This window comes from Melozone crissalis, unplaced genomic scaffold (genome assembly GCF_028551555.1).
Source record: "Melozone crissalis strain CALT ecotype California unplaced genomic scaffold, PUWL_Pcris_2 ptg000068l_1, whole genome shotgun sequence".
In the NCBI taxonomy this organism is placed as follows: domain Eukaryota; kingdom Metazoa; phylum Chordata; class Aves; order Passeriformes; family Passerellidae; genus Melozone; species Melozone crissalis.
In genome coordinates, this window is record NW_026535846.1 from 10493455 (window position 1) to 10509341 (window position 15887).

At 46.5% G+C, this 15887-nt stretch overlaps 1 protein-coding gene across 1 annotated transcript in view; it reads left to right on the forward strand.

Annotated features, from left to right (window-relative positions):
* Nucleotides 1-1032: 1032 nt before the first annotated feature.
* MAMLD1 (mastermind like domain containing 1) overlaps nucleotides 1033-15887 on the forward strand; it is an 80539-nt gene continuing 65684 nt past the window's right edge. Inside the window, exon 1 of the mRNA XM_054289799.1 lies at nucleotides 1033-1345. Coding sequence (XP_054145774.1) covers nucleotides 1292-1345 — 54 coding nt within the window. The 5' untranslated portion in view covers nucleotides 1033-1291. The remainder of the gene's footprint in view (nucleotides 1346-15887) is intronic.

Here is a 15887-nt window from a genome sequence, read left to right on the forward strand (position 1 = left end):
TTTCAGGAAAGCGAGGTCAGATTCTGGCTCCACTTTCATGTATTTGGTTACAGTAAAGGGTTGTATTCAAATAACTTCCTAATTTTACAGTGCATAATTTACTCATATCACTATTTCAGGAATGATCTTAGAAACTAGACATTTTATTACAAATGCTAGTAAGTCTTCCACACCTCATCCATTGAGTCAATGTACTGGGACAGAGTTTCTAGCATCTCCAGTTTATCAGGATAGGAGTGACAATTGTAGTGATTTAGCAAGGTAATAAAATGAAATTATACCAGCAATTATTTGTGGACCCAGTGTGCTCTCCTAGCTGCCTGCAGCTTGCTCTTCCCAGTTCTTTCTGCACAGTCCAAGAGGAGGTCTGAATAGGTTCTCAGCTTTCAGTTGATGGTCTATCAAAATTAGTATTCAGAGGTTGCAGCTTGTAGCAGGCACATTTATAGTCATATAAGAAGTGCGTGGCTTTATGGGAGCTCTCTATTTGGAATTGTGTCTGTCTTCAAAAAGACATGTACATAGCACAAAAGATGAAAATGAAAGAACTCTGCTGTTTCCTTCTTGCTAACCTGGGTTCACCTGGCGAAATGAGTTTAACCCTTTTGTGTTAAGAGTGCTGAACAAACTATGTCACAAAGGGACAGGAAACTACACTCTGTAAGAATAACTCAAACCTTTACACTTCATGCTTTGGGCTCTCTTTTCAGTGATTTGAGCACTTTGATTTGGAAGGAAAAAACATCTATTAATTGCCAGTAGCTTTCTGACCTATCTGACTTTGTACTAAATGAATTTGAAGGTCTACAAGGAAGGTGCTAAACATTCTAAGCAGCTTTTTGTGTATTAACATTTTGACCATCGGCTGGTTAATTTTCGCCTTCATGCACGGAGAAAGAGAAAATTAAATCCTTGGATCTGTGAGGTGTCCAATTTCTGTAGAGAAGAAAGTGTTACTTCCCCTTTAAGCCTGGCGCCGTTCGTGTGTGTGAGTGTGCGGGCTGTGTGTGTGAGTGTGTGTGTGTCTCCTCCTCTTTGAGTGACACAGCACTTAGATATGCCTATCAGTAACTTAAACCCCACAAACTCCACCTTCTAAGTGAGGAAGCTGTGGGTTGATGGAAATGTAGTGAGCAGATCGAGACAGACAGTGAATCATTAGCAAACTGCAACGCCAGGATGAACTTGTCTGGAACCTAAAAGGAGAAAACAGGCTGCGAGTCCTCTGCGGCGCTGGGTTTGCTCAATACAGCCAAAGTGGATCTAAAAGCCGGCTGATTCCCAGTCCAAGATGCTGCTGGTTTCCCAGCGGGTAGAAGCACCACGGATGGAGCCACATATTCCAGTAAGTAGCATTTGAAATCGATATGGGCTGGGAAAGTAGGAGCTGGTTTAAAAGGACTCAAACACCCTCGGAACAGTTGCTCATCGGGCTCGGCACGGTCGCAGCCAGGCTGGAAAGTTTGCAGGGGCGGTTCAAGAAAGTGCCCACCTTGGGCTGGCTCTGCCCGCGGGTCCCGTGTGCCGGGGCCGCTGGAGGGAAGGGGACAGAAACTTGAGGGGGGGAATTTCGCCCTCCATTCTGGTCAGAGCTGAAGTCGGACCACGGAGAGGAGGGCAGGAGGGAGGGGGTCCGTGGGCTTTAAAATGGTGGTGAAGAAGGTGATTTGCGGTGCGGTGCGGTCCCGGGCACGGCGGCGGGGCAGGCGGTGCGCGGCAGCGGGGGACGCTCCGAGGGTTTCCGTGTCATTGCTCGGGTGGTGACGCGCTGGGCTGCGGGCAGAGGCGCTGGATGCTGCGGGAACAGGCGCTGGATGCTGTCGGGGGCGAGGGGAGCGGGGAGACGCCGGTGCGCCCAGCACCGCCAGCCCGCGGGTTCCCGTGTCAGTGCGGCCGGGCCGGCTCAGCCATGGTCCGGGGATTTCCAGCTAAACTTGGATCAGACAGGCAGGGGAGGATAAACCCGTCGTCGCCCGGGGACTCCGCCGGCAGGGTGTCACGCGTGGAGGGGCTAGCGGTGGTCCCTCTAGTATAATTTTTTAAGTAATTCCTGGTATTTGCGTTGGCAGCCGCGTGCCCGGTTATTTTGGGAACCTGAAACGCACGTTCGATAGGCAGGATTGTGAACAAAAGGCTCGTCCGAGCCCCGAAGGAGCCCTGGGTTGTTGGTGACGGGAGCGTGGAGCGCGGCGCTGAGCCCGGGCTGCGGGAGCGCGTGTGCGGGAGCAGCCCCGAGTGCGGGCGCTGCTGCCGTCCGTCCGTGTGCTCGGGACAGAACGCGTGAACAAAACGCGTGCTGACTCACGCTTTAAACTGTTTTGGTTTCTGATGCTGTGGTTAAGATCGGGGCTCAGAGCAACGGCAGGGTAAACACGGCGCTCGCTGGCTCGGTCCCACGTCCCCCCCCAAGGCAGGGGCTGCCCCTCTCCCCGTCAATAGCCGGTCCCTCCTCCCGGTCCCTCCTCCGCCGCCTCTCCCGGCCTGTTGCTCGGCCCGGAGGAGCGCCGGTGCCGGGGGCACCGCGGCTTTTGTTCGTCTTTGGCTGGAGGGGGGTTGTCACCAGGGTGACTCGGAGGGATCCCGGGGAGAACGGCCGTTTCTGGGAAGAAAACGGGCTTTGATTTCCTTTCACACCGCCCCCCCTCCGGCCTCCCCCCCGGAACAATAAATTAAAAGGCCGCTTTTGTTTTCCACGGTGCTCCCGGCGGGGGGGCGGCGGAGCCCGGGGCCGGGGAGCGGGGCGGGAGGCGCCGCGGAGCCGCGGCCTGGCGCGCCGGGCGGGCAGGTCTGTCCCCGGTGCGGCGTGCGGGGGACGGCTCCGCTCGCCTCGTCCCGTCGGAAGCCGCTGAAGGCCGCGAGCACCGGCGGCTCGCGAGGAGCTCCTGGAAGAGCCTTCCTCCTCCGCCGCCTCCTCCTCCTCGGGCAGCGGGGGCACCCCGCGGTGCCTCCCCCGCCCCGCCAGCGGGGGGATTAACTGCGTCTGGCCCCTTCCGCGGGCCGGGGGCGGAGGGAGGCGCCGGGCTCCCCCCCCGCCGCCGCCGTGCGGCCGCCCCGGCTGGGGCGGAGGGCGGGCTGTGGGAGCGCCGTGAGGGCGGAACGCTCCCCCGGTTATATAACGCGAGTCTTCCCCTACTTAGCCCCGTAATCCCCGAGTAATGCCTAATGCCAGTGCCCCGGGGGGCTGCGGGGCAGGGGGTGGCCGCTGCTCCCGGAGCTCCCCCTCTGGGCCGAGCTGATGGGGAAATAAAGCTGCTGATGTGCAAGATGGACCATATGGTGCCTCCGGGAGGCAGGGAGCCGGAACGGCCTTGAACCCGCCGGTCCCGGCAGCTGGGTGCTGCTGCCTCCCCCGGTGCACTGGTATCCCCAGAATGGGCTGCCCGGTTCTGCCCTCCCAGCTGGGTGCTGCTGCCTCCCCCGGTGCACTGGTATCCCCAGAATGGGCTGCCCGGTTCTGCCCTCCCAGCTGGATGCTGCTGCCTCCCCCGGTGCACCGGTATCCCCCAAACAGGCTGCCCGGTTCTGCCCTCCCGCTCCCAGCTGGGTGCTGCCTCCCCTGACCCACCGGTGTTCCCCCGAACGGGCTGCCCGGTCCGTGCCCTCCCGCTCCCGGGGCGGAGCTGCTGCCGGCAGAACCGACAGCGGCGGGAGGCACCGGCAGTGCCCGGGGGAACCCTCGCCCCGGGAGAGGGGGAAGCCCCCACGCACGGGGGGCTTTTCCCCGCGGCCGCGCTCGCCCCGTGCGAGGCAGCGTGAGCAGTTTGAGTAAGTTACACGCGAGCACCTAAAAAAGCAGCGAGCTAGTGCTGGCACTGCCCATTTTCAGTCCTCTCTCCTTGCCATATGTTTAGGAGGGAGAAAAAAAATGCGCTTTGGGAAGGATGCTCTCAGCTGAAGGAGGAGGTGGGCTGGGGGGCGAGGTACAAGGAAATTCCATGTTAGGAAAGCATTAGCAAGGGGTGACTTCTAATGTTTTCCTGCGACTGACGTTGACAGTGACACACATGTGTGGGTTGATATTGGAACGTCACAGAGTTTTTAAACTCAACCAGGAAATAGTCTGTTGCTCAGGGATAAAAAACAAATAGTCTGTACTGTAAGGCAGGTAACATGCAGTTAACAGCCCTCGAGTGAGTGAAAAGCTGTTCAGTGTTCTCAATTGAGCAGCTCAAATTCAATCCAGCTTTTTATTTTCTGAGGGTTTTTTTCTCTTTTTTTTTACATGTGGTTTTTCAGCTCTATTTTTATTCCTTTTAAGTAATACTTCAAAATCAGAAAAGCACATATTGACAGGGCTTTGCTTTTGGTCCCTTGTAACTGAGTATTTTGAACTGTAAAGTGTCTTGGATTTTTTAAAAGCTAAAGTAATTGTTAGAGGGTTTAGAGAGGGATTAGTATTTAAAGGAGGCAGTTATATTTTTAAATATTTTTTGTATGAGTTCCTCTTAACGCAGGTAGGAGTGCTTAATAAATACAATGTTTTTTACTGACCCCCTTGTAAACGTTACAGTGTGGCAGCATTTGGCGATTTAAAACGGGATTAAGAAGCTATTGTGCTAGATGGTTTCTGAATATGCAGGAAGATTTACTGCAAGAGTTCATGATCCCAGGTGCCAGGGTGATACTCTTGCCCTGACTTAAGAGGTCACTAACCTGAGTGTGCCTGAGTGTGACTGTAGGACAAGAATTGACCCAAAAATGGGCTTCATGAGAATGACAAAAGTTAGGGAGGCAGAAGGAAACACAAGGGCAAGAATAACAGTAAGAAAAATGCCTAAGTCGTCCTGTAGGTTAAGTACAGTGCAACTCGCTGGTTCCTGTGATTTAATCAATAAATGTTCTATGTTACTTGCTACTCTGATAAAAGTCGCCTTAAAATAACTTTTATGAGTACATAGCCATGGGAAAGTGAAGTAAATAGTGCAGAAGCTGTGACAAATGGGTTTATCCAAACTGGGGTATGCAGTAGTAGAAGGTTGAGCTCCTGAAATAGGGAGAGGGGCAGAATCCCCAGGTTTTCATTGTTCCCTGGTGCTGGCTGTGTCAGCGTTTTTCAGCGTTTAGACGAAGGTGACTATAAGTTACGATTCATTAGTAATTGGTATGGTCTCCAAATAAAGATAGCTAAATCAGTTTAAATGGTGCTGGCACCTCTCCAAGGAGCCCTCTTTATATCTGACACATTTGCTGCAAACTTCTTTGAGGAACAATTAATATTGTACATTGCTATATCATCCTCTGTGGGAAGACAGTGATGTAACTCACTAGGAAGGCTTTCTACCTGATGTTCCAGTTTGACTTGCAATGTTTAAAAAAAAAACCCCAAAACCAGCATTTTGAACTGAAGGAAGCAGAAGACACACCAAGGCTTTGTGTTGAACTGTTTTATATCAATATTGATTTTTTAAGGGGGTTTGCGTTATAAAGAGGGAGCTTTTATCCCCCTGAGCTCTTTGGCAATTATCTTCCTGCCATAAATGTTGATACGCACATAATGGATGTAACTAAAAAATCTCCTTATCCCAGCAGAAAAGGCTGACTGTTTGTTGGAGCAGAGAGAATGCTGAGAGTGTGAATAGACAAACCCATATGTCGCTGGTGAGAGAGATAAATGATGGACGAACAGGAGTTGGTTACTATGGATCAGCACAATAAACCAATTCCCATCATACACCTCTCTTAATAATATACCGGTCTCAATGCCATTGATGGGTAACCTAGGTAGCACCAGTCAACTGTAAGTTTTTCAACTGTTCTTTTCTACATATCAAAGAACAGTTGGGACATTTCTAATTTTTTCAGATGTTGAGTGCTAAAATTACACAGAACTTCCTTCCTTGCCAGTAATTTTGAAGGGGAACTTTAGAGCACAGCTGTAAAATGCCAAATGTGCATGATGCCACTGTGTGCTTGTAGCAAGTTTTGTGTTGTGCACCCGTAAAAGGGGTACCCTTGAAAAGGCAATTGCTGAAAAAATAAGTGATAAAACAGGTTGGGTGTATAATACGGCTCTCATTAGGGTTGTTTCAGGATTAGACTGGCTTTTGGAAGACACTGGAATATTGTTTTAAGTGAAAATAGAAACAGAAAAATGCTGTTTAGTTTTTAAAAACAGCCCTGTAGAACAGGCAGTGATCAGTACCACAATTTTAACTTTCTGTAACCCATTTCAGGACTCCCAGCAGCTGAAGGGAAAGTGCAAAACAGTCTGTGCTTGTATTACAGTCTCCTTCTCTTGTTCTGTATTATCACTGCCAGTGCTTTGCACAGAAAATTGAAGTCTTTGTCATTTAGAGGTTTCACTTTATGTCCTTGTCTTCTGGTAGATATTTCTCATTGCAGTTGCTATGGACTGGCCTGTTAGCTCAGTTCACAATGGAAGTATATCTCAGGGTGACAGCAAAAGCAGGGCTTGTGGCTCTCAGGATGTGACTCCATGGTTTCAGAAGTCACCAGTTACACTACCAGAGAGCAGTGCAGTCAGAGTGGGATAGCTTGCAAATGAGTTGGAAGGAGTACTTATTCCTCTTGGGAGCCCTTCTCACTGGTAATATTTTTCATTTTATTAAGTAGAGGAAAAAGTATTACTAAGTCATTACTTTCCTTTAAGAAGAAAATACTTATTTTGTGCAGCACTTACTTGCCAAGTTGGAGTAGGTCTTTCAGAGCTGTTACCCTTGGTGTGCACCCTGGGTTAACTGCAGGGTGTTCATTGGGTTGGGTGGTAGGAGAGTACACCCAGCTTTCTCCTTCCAGAGCCCAGCCTAGCAGTCCTTTTCCACTTTGTAGTGGATGAGGATCAGATTTGAACCAAGAATTTTGGGCTCAAGGATCAGGCCCTTCAGTACAGACAGGGAATTGTTGTGTGCCTCTGCCCTGCTCATTCTCACCTGGTGGGGGGAGCTAAGTGGAAGCAAAGCAGGGCTCAGTGTACCATCTCTGATGGACGAGTTTTACCTGGCTCTTTGCTGCTGTGGAGAACCTGTTGTGCCCAAAGGGAAGAGCAGAGGAAAGAGCTGTGGGTTTCCTTCCTGCCCTCCCTACCCACTAGGCAGCTGGGCTGGCTGGAGGACATTGCTGTGCCCAGGGAGTGTGTGGCTGGAGGCTGAATCCGTGGGGCCCGGGCGTGGGAGATGCAGAGGGATGCAGGATCTCATATGGCCTTGGCTGGGAGCTGCCTCGTGGCTACAATGAGCCATTGATAAGCACTGACCTGATTAAAGGGCTGCTGCTCACGGGAGGCTGGGGTGCACCCTGGGCCTCTGGCAGGGGCTGCTGGGCTGCCCAGGATTCCTCTTGGGAATGGGTGGCCAGACTGAGGAGGGGCAGACCAGAATTCACTGAAGTGTCCTGTCCAGAGGAAAGTGCCATATTGTGACTTGTTGAGAGCCACGGTGCTTTTCCCTGAAGGGACTTGGCAGTTTTATTGATAAAGGAGTGTTACATAAGTACCCCATCAGGCATGTCCTGATTTGTTAATAATTGATGATCTGGGTGAAATGCTGGTGCTGTTAAAGCATTTCCATATAGATTTGCAATCTCTGCAGGCTCCCTGCTTGACTTTGACTTTAATTGTAATACAGGCATTTTGCTTTTTTCCCATTTGGTTTTGGGGTTATTTTCATTTTCTTGGCGATCACGCTGCAGGTGCCTGTCGTGCCTTCCCATTTGGTCAGGGCCAGCTGGGGACTCAGCCTGGTGCAGGCAGGATGGAGGTTCCCCCTGCAGGGCCAGGTGTCACCCCATGTCAGGCAATCTCTGGAGTGGCAGCAGCATCAGCCCAGGGAGAATCCCGTTCCTTGCACCCTCCACCTTTGGAGGGAAGGTATCTGGTGGGAATTGCAGTAGTGCCTCTGCAATTCCTGGACAAGGATTTGCCAGAATGGGAGCCAAGATGCTTTTCTCACAGCACAGAACAGGTGCCCTTCAGTTACCTCCCTGTTGATAACAGGCTATGTTTGCATGGATTTAAAACCTGGCTACTTTCATGTGCCACAGCTAGAGAGATTGGGAAAAACATTTACCTCTGCTGACACACATAGAAAAGAAATACTGGGTATCATCATCATGATCTGGCTGCCTCTTTCTTCTTGCATGGTTTTTCTTTTCTGTGTAAGTTTCTTTTTCTCTAGAATTAAGTACCTCAAAACTCTGAGCAGATTTGAGAGTTACGCCTACCCCAGACCTACCTATTTATTGCTTTCAGAGTAACCCAGCACATTTACTCTGTTGAGGGCAATGAAACCCATTACCTGCATTAAAATCTGAAGCAGCAAGGTAACTTTCTAGTTATGTTGTGAAATATAATGCCATTGTTGGCTTGTATTAATGTCTCGAGGTAGATTACACGGTGGTTAGAAGCCTGTTCTGCTGGGCAAAAGACTGTCTGTAATTTCAAGTGGTTGATCCTGATCAGGCAGTTGGAGCGGCTGCAGCAACAATCCCTTGGAGCTCTAAATCACTTTTGTCACAAGATCTGCCTGGTAGTATTGGCTGCTCCAAGCCTTACACCGACTTCTCAGCATTCCATGCCTTCGGTTGGATCACAGCAGTGAGGGACTTGCCAATCTTCCCTGTTCTTTGTGCCTAATTCTGAAAGACTGGCAGGCTTTATGCTCTGTTTTCTGAAGAGGGCCCAGCTTTACTAAGCTGCCTGTCTGTCAGGGATTAATTTAACCTCTAATTACTACATTTTCTTCACAGTTTGCTGCACATGAGCGTGTTATAACAAAAGCACAAAGAAGTATGTCATTTTATTTAGCCACTACTCTGAAATTAATTTAGGGGGTACAGAGTCAGATCTGACACACTTGGTGTTAAAATAATTGTGCTGGCATTAGAATTAAAGTACATAATCTTGTTGTTTCTAATGATACAACAGTACTAGTGTAAATAGTGTTGTTAACTCGTTAGTTATTGCCACAGTAATAGAAGTGATATCTACTTACAGAGAAACACTCAAATAAGCATCCCAGCAAAAGTTTCCCCCAAATAATTCATGGTTTCCTCAAAATAATGGCATGGTTTCTGCTGGATTCCCATCTGACATACTGGGTTAAGATTACATATCTAAGTGCAGTTTGTTGTTTTTTCTCAAAAGGTCTGCCAAATTGCAGTAAACAAACATTTATGATGGCTTGGGCTTCTTCCAGCCTGGATAATGATTTTTGATTTTTGGGTTTTTTTAACATGCGGCATCATGGGAACAGTACAAAAGGCCGTATGTCCTCTTGTCCCTGCTCACAGTGACATCAGCAGTGCCACAGTTCACACTGAGAGCAGCCTGCTGGCTTGAAGGAAGAGAGTGAGTCTGCTCCTGTTACGAAACATGGGATGACTTTCTTCTTTTCCAATTCTGTAATATTCGCAACAAAGGTGTCAGTTGCTGGTTTTTTCCTTTTGGAAAGGTTAGGCTTGGGAAATGCAGGCTATCTCCAGTTTAGGGAAATATGGCTAAAATGTAGCTAAAGGCTGTTGGTGTTACATCAGAAATGTGCAGTAGGGGTCTTGTCATCCAGCACCATGTTCATCAACTCTGAGCTAGGCTTGTTAAAAATGTAATTTTAACTTTGAAAACATAATTTCTCATGTAAGGTTGGATTTTAAAAATCATTGGTTATGTACTAATAGTTTATTTCAAATGGAAACAGAAGATTGGTTGTATATTTTTGTGTTGTGCATTTGAGTTACAAAGCATGGGCCAAGCTCAGTAATTCTCCTTCAGTAAAAACTGTAGGTGCATTTGATGGGAAACTTCCCCTAAAGATTCCCCAAGGTCAGGTAGGACACAGTTCTAGAGTCACATCTTGTATTTCCTTTCTCAAAAGGAGAATTAATGTGGCATCGTTATCCAGGCTTGTGACAACAGTGACACAGGATTGCCAAAAAGACTAATGGAAGGAAAGTGATGATTGATTCTCTTTACAGTAGTAGATCAGATTATTCCTCTGAATTCTTTCTTCAGTTCCCTCAATTCCCAAACTGTTACCAGTTACTGTGGTTATTTACTCTAATTACTTCCAATCTACAAGTAAATCGAACATGAATTAAGATCGACTGATGAGAGGGACGGGGTGATTCCATGAGCTGACAGTCAGGTTTGGAGATGCTCTCACTGGTCAGAAGTTCAGGATGGTTGGAAAGCTCTGTGGAGCAAGTGGGATTTTTTGTGGATATCAGTTTTCATATAACAAGCCAAGGCTGAGTAATGCTTATTCTAGTTTCAAAATTGTCCACATTTTTTTTCAAAGGGCCTGAATATCTGTATGTATGTATTGCTGGAGGCAATTTTAAGAGTAAATAGTTCCTAGGTTCTATACTTGTCCATTGTAAAATGGGAATGGCAGTGTTTTACCTTTACCTTCACACTAAGTATCCTTAACTAGTTAAATAAAATATCAGTGCTTGTTACCAGCTGAGGTCTTTAGGGTCCTTTCAAATTGTTGGAAATTACATTCAAAATAAAGGCAGGGATATCCTACTGGAAATCCTCCTCACTGAAGAACATTTTTATTTCTTTGCTTTGGCTGTAATGCCAATTTAGGGTTCCACACCCCCCACCCCCCCACCCCCCCCCCCCGATATAACACATATTGTATCTTTCTTTTTGCTGAAACTTCAGAATTTCATGTAGGGTTAAAGAAAATATTTAAAGACAAAAATGGCATCTACCCTCAGGCATGTATTTTGATGTTTCATTCTCTGTCATGGATCTTTATGGGTTTAAGTTTTCAGCAACAGTAAAAAGGTCAATATTTTACAAAACATTTGTAAAAGTTCCAAACACACCAGTAGCTTTGTCCCCAAGCATTAGTATGTAAACATTCACATTAGTTTAAGGATAATTATGTATCACTCATTTCATGTGGTTATCAGAATGGATACTGAGTATAATTTCACTTTGTTTGCACTAGATAGTTAAAATCTTACTAGGATTTTCACAAGTCCAAGTTTATATAAGGAAATAATTTCTGGATGCATTTGATATTTCAGTAACCCAGTAGATCTTGCTGATGGTCAGGTACTTTTAAGGACCTCACTTTTTCTGTTACCTTGACTTACTTATTTTCTTAATTAATTATGTTGATTTAAATAAATTCAAACAGAGAAAAACTCAGGTTTATACAGTCTTCTAGTCAGAAATACAGGCAAAAGGTTTTGATCTCTGACTGTCAAGTGGTGACTCATTAAAAAGGAATTTTTCTTCCTCCCTTTTCAAAGGGTTACTCACTACCAAGCAGTAAATATCTAGTTTTGATGCTACTGCATTGAAATGCTTGACATTGTTGGTATATTAAGTCCAAAGCCTGTAAGATTGTTTGTTCACAGGCTTCATGCGTTTTTTTGTTTGTTTATCTCGATTAAAGAAACCCATTGGGGGATTTTCTTCAAACTTTACCCTGTCAATTTGAGTACAGACTTTGTTTGGATTTTAATAACAGAGGACCCTGTCCATACTTGAAGCAGTGGGTCATTCAAATTATTTTTAAAAACACATGACCAAGCAAGCAGTAATTTCTTTCTAATTTTGCATTGGGTAACATTAGACAAGGACATTGGAATTCATCTAAATCAAAAAAATTTTCTTTGTCTTCCACACAAGTATTGTGTGCTAAGCATTTTCTAATACTGCATAGCGTAAAGCTGAAAATAAATTGTACTGAAGAGAGACAGACAAAATCCAGCCCAAGGCATGCCTTTTTCCTCCATTTCCATATTAATCTTGACTCTCTGAGCCATCTCTTTTGTCTTCCTGTTCTTACCTATTCTGCACGTTTGATGGAAGGGCACAAAGGCGTGTTTGAATCTTCCATCTCATCTCCTCTTCGTAGGTATGAATTTGTTGGTTTGAATTTACATAGCATTGGAAAGATGTTTCTTGGTTGCAGCAACACTTGTGTTTGACTTGAAGCAGAATGAGAGTGCATTTGGGCTTTTCAGTACTTATGAGATGTGAATCTTGGTCCCTGATCCCAGGAGGTAGATCAGACTTAATTTCAAGTGAAAGTCCTGCATCTTCAAATAACTTCCCATGTCAGTTAAAGTTCAATATTCTTGAATTCCAGAAATGTAGATGAGTCAAATCTGAAGTTTTGGGTAAGTGTGAAGGATGTAAGAGAAAATGTAGCTGTTTCTTCTGACGGAGCTCTCCCCTCCCCTTCAGGGCTCCCACAGTCTGTCAGCTGTAACAGAGTGATTTGATTACTTTGTAGTGTTAAGCTAAAAGAATAAATCTGAGAGCCTTGGGAATGGGGAGCCAATCCAACAATCAAAACCAACCAAGTTAATAAACGTGAAGCGTTTCTCCTCGGTGCTGCTGTAGAAATGCTGGTTCCAGAAATGCTTGGGGCAGCCATGGCCATGGCCCAGTCCATTAGTGTAAGTACATCCCCTGAGCCCACCACCATTCGCTGCATGCTGGGGGCTCAGCTTCTGTTTTGAAGGAGAAGTGTGGTTTTTTGATGATGTTTATAAATTATGAAGATGTTGAATGTCTTAGGATAAACTGTTCATTGCTCACCATCTTGCTTCCCATTCTCTCTACATACCTAGAAAAAGCTTGACTTAGGCCATCTGAGTTGCCCTTTCTTTAAAAGCATTTTGGCCTTACACATTATCTACAAATTTCTATTCTCCCCTTGTCAGTTCTTCTCTCCCCCAGCCCAGCATCCCACAAACTAGCCAGAAATAGAGCATTTCAGTGACTGTCCACAGAGGTGGTTTGAAATCCAAATGCCACCCTCAGACTGGTTTCTGGTGCCCACATGCCAGGCAGAGTCATTTGGAAGACAGTATATGTAGAAATACTGTGAGCTACAACAGCAGTCTCAAGTATTGTTGAATAAGAAAACCTGTCCTACTTGTCTGCATGGAACTGCCTGTGGATGTGGGTACTTCTGCAGATCAGACCTGGATTACTTACAAAGAGCCTTATGCGAGCCTGTAGCTTTAATTTTATCATATCTAAGAATGGCAGTAATGGCAAACTAGCCAGGAAATGACCAATTCTGGCTGCCCACAAGACCTCCCTGTGGAGCATCTACGTCTATGTTATTTCAGGGTATTCAGTGGCCAGCTAGTCCAGCAAACATCCATTTGTTGGTGTTCGTGCCTGGAACAGAAACAGGTACAGCCCTTTGTACAAGAATGGCAGAAAATGTGCCACTGAGTGCTTTGCCATCTACTTCTCAAACTGTAGTGAAGCAAACTGTTAAACTTTGCATGGAACTTAGGGCTTGATTAACTTAAATTACCATCCCGTGGTTCGTGTCTGCCATGCCAAGGGGATTAGGTGGCATGTATTTTCAAGAAATACACGTTCATTATTCAGAAGGGTTATGCAATAACATCCAGTGGTCATTTCCTTTAGGAGCATAGCTGTGTTGGTAGTGTAGCCTGTTTGTTTGTGCATTCATCCTGCTGGAGCCCGGCACTGCCAGCACCGGCCGCGCGGGCTGGGGCTGCTGCAGCCACTCATGGAGAACCTCAGAGCTTGAGGTGAAGAGGTCCAAAGTGCAAGGAGGCAATGGTAGGGCAGAGAGAGCTGGGATGGGCTGGGACCAAAGGGAGGGCAAAGCCAAGGAGACAGGAGAGCTGAGGAAACTGGGCAGGTGTGTGGGAGATAATGGAGGCGCAGCAGGTCCAGAACTGCCTCAGTAAGGCTGGAATCTCTCACGTGCCTGGTCCACAAGGTCCAGCATCTCCTACGGCTTCCGTTCAAGCAGTAAGTGCTTCCTGTGTGCAAACTTGTTCTGTGCTCCTTGGACACTGACTTCCAGGCACTGCTTTTCTTTATTTCTGTTGTCTCTTTTAAGTTTGCAACCCTTGTTTTTCCCTTGTACTCTTCTCTTCATGCCTTTGTTGTGGTTGCTCTGCTCCTGGGATCTCACCTGTGTCGCCTCTCCAGAGGCAGCAGAGCTGTGGCAGGGAACAGCACTCCCTGTGATCACAGGCATGGCTTGGTTGGCTTTGTTTTGTCAGAAGGATTTTTCTTTGGGTGAGCACAGTGCTGGGGCAGCCCAGGTATTGCACAGCTGGCTGAAACACTGCTGCTGGTCCCTGTGCAGCTGCAGGATGTGCCCCTTGGATGTGAGCTGGTGCTAACACTGGGGCAAAAGTCAAGGTATGACTGCCCTGCTGTCCTTATTCTGTGAATTTGCTGGTTCAGGCAGAAAGAGTGAGGGCAGCTTTCACCTGGCCAAACTGCAGTTCACTGCCAGCAGGACACCAATGGCTGCATGAGCTGAGTTTGAGCTGCAGAAGTTGCTTAAGATGTTAAGTAAATAATCTGGCCCTTGACACACATGGAGCAGCAGAAGTGCCCCGAGCAGCATTGCCAGCCTGCCCCAGGCCAGCTTTCCCTGGGACAGCCTCAGGGGCATGTCTGCATGAGACCAGTGCACCTTGCTGTGCGCTGGGAAGCTAGGTCAGATCATCTGAGCTGCTAATTAAACATCTTTCCAAATCTCCTTCAACAGCAGTTTGGGATCTTAAGGTGGCCTTGGATTCTGTGAACCAAGGATGGTAATGTTCTCTTTTACAGCTGGTTCTGAAGCATTGTAGCTTCCCTGAAGTAAGGAGATGTAATTCAGTGTTTATAAAAGCAGACATGAAAGTAAAAGACTCTTTGGTTCTCTCTGAGAGCTTTTTCAAATGTAGAAAGAATGAGTCACTCGACATTTCATTACTGAATAGGAGCTGATTTACAAGTGTGCATGCCCTGAGATGAATGTCGGTGGATGAACTCCAATAGTTTCCTCCATGACCATGCTGTAAATGGGCTTCAGCCAGTTTGATGTAATTCATTTTGTGGCACTGTGCTGTCTTTTGAAATGGAAGCATCATCCTTCTTATGATCTTGTGAATGCTAGAAGGCCTATTAACATGGGAATTCCTGATTAGCTTTAATTCAGCTCTACTACTCCAAGAAAGCATAGTTCCTGAACTGCACAAAGAAAGCCTCTTCAAGCACGGATCCAAATCAGTGTACTGAAGATCCTGTTGGTAGGTGTGGTGACTATGATTAATATTTACTTGATGTCTTTCATCTTCCAAGTACTTTACACAGAGCAAGCATTTCATCTTCACAAAAGATGTATGAGTTAGGTGAAGTAAGTTTTACTCCCTTGGCTTTATTAATAAAGGCAGGGAAACGGAAGCAAGGAGATTAAAGTAGTTTGGTCATGGTTACAAAGAAGGCCAGCATTGAAACTGTGTAATTTCAGGTTTCTATTTCTGAGTCCAGACTAATGTCTCTTCTGTGTAAGAAGAAGCAGCAGGACAGACTTTGGAGTAAGAACATCATAAGAGCTCAGTGAGGGATCACTTAGGCTTGTGCCCTGCCAGCCTGTTCTCCTTCCTCCTCCCTTACAGAGGCATTCCCACAGGTTGCCACTTGAGTTGCAAAGCACCTGTGGATCTTTCCTTAGGCTTATATAATGGCCCAGTTTAGTCATTGGTCTGGTTGGACCACTGAGAAATAAGTGTATGTTGAGATTTCTGGAATAAAAGAGTCTCTGCTGAAGTGAATATGATGAGATGCATATACAATTTTAATCAATTCAATGGCTTACTGCATTAGAAAGTGCTTAAATTACATTGTTGAATTTTAAGTATGCAAGGGATCTCATTAATCTGAAAAAATTATTTGTTTACCTTTGGTTTGGATACAGCTTTGGAGTACAGCTACTCATAGAGCTCTGTTTGAGTTTACACTGAAGTTTATTGCCACATCAGGGCCTTGGTTTGCAGCAAAGGCCATGTCACCCTGATCTGCAGACTGGCAGGGAACCTCTTGAGGGCCCAAAGGTAGTTTTTGCCTTAAAGAGCTTTCTATTAAGATGAGTCAGTGGACAAAGCTTAACATCTGAGAAAGTCCTTGTCTGAGA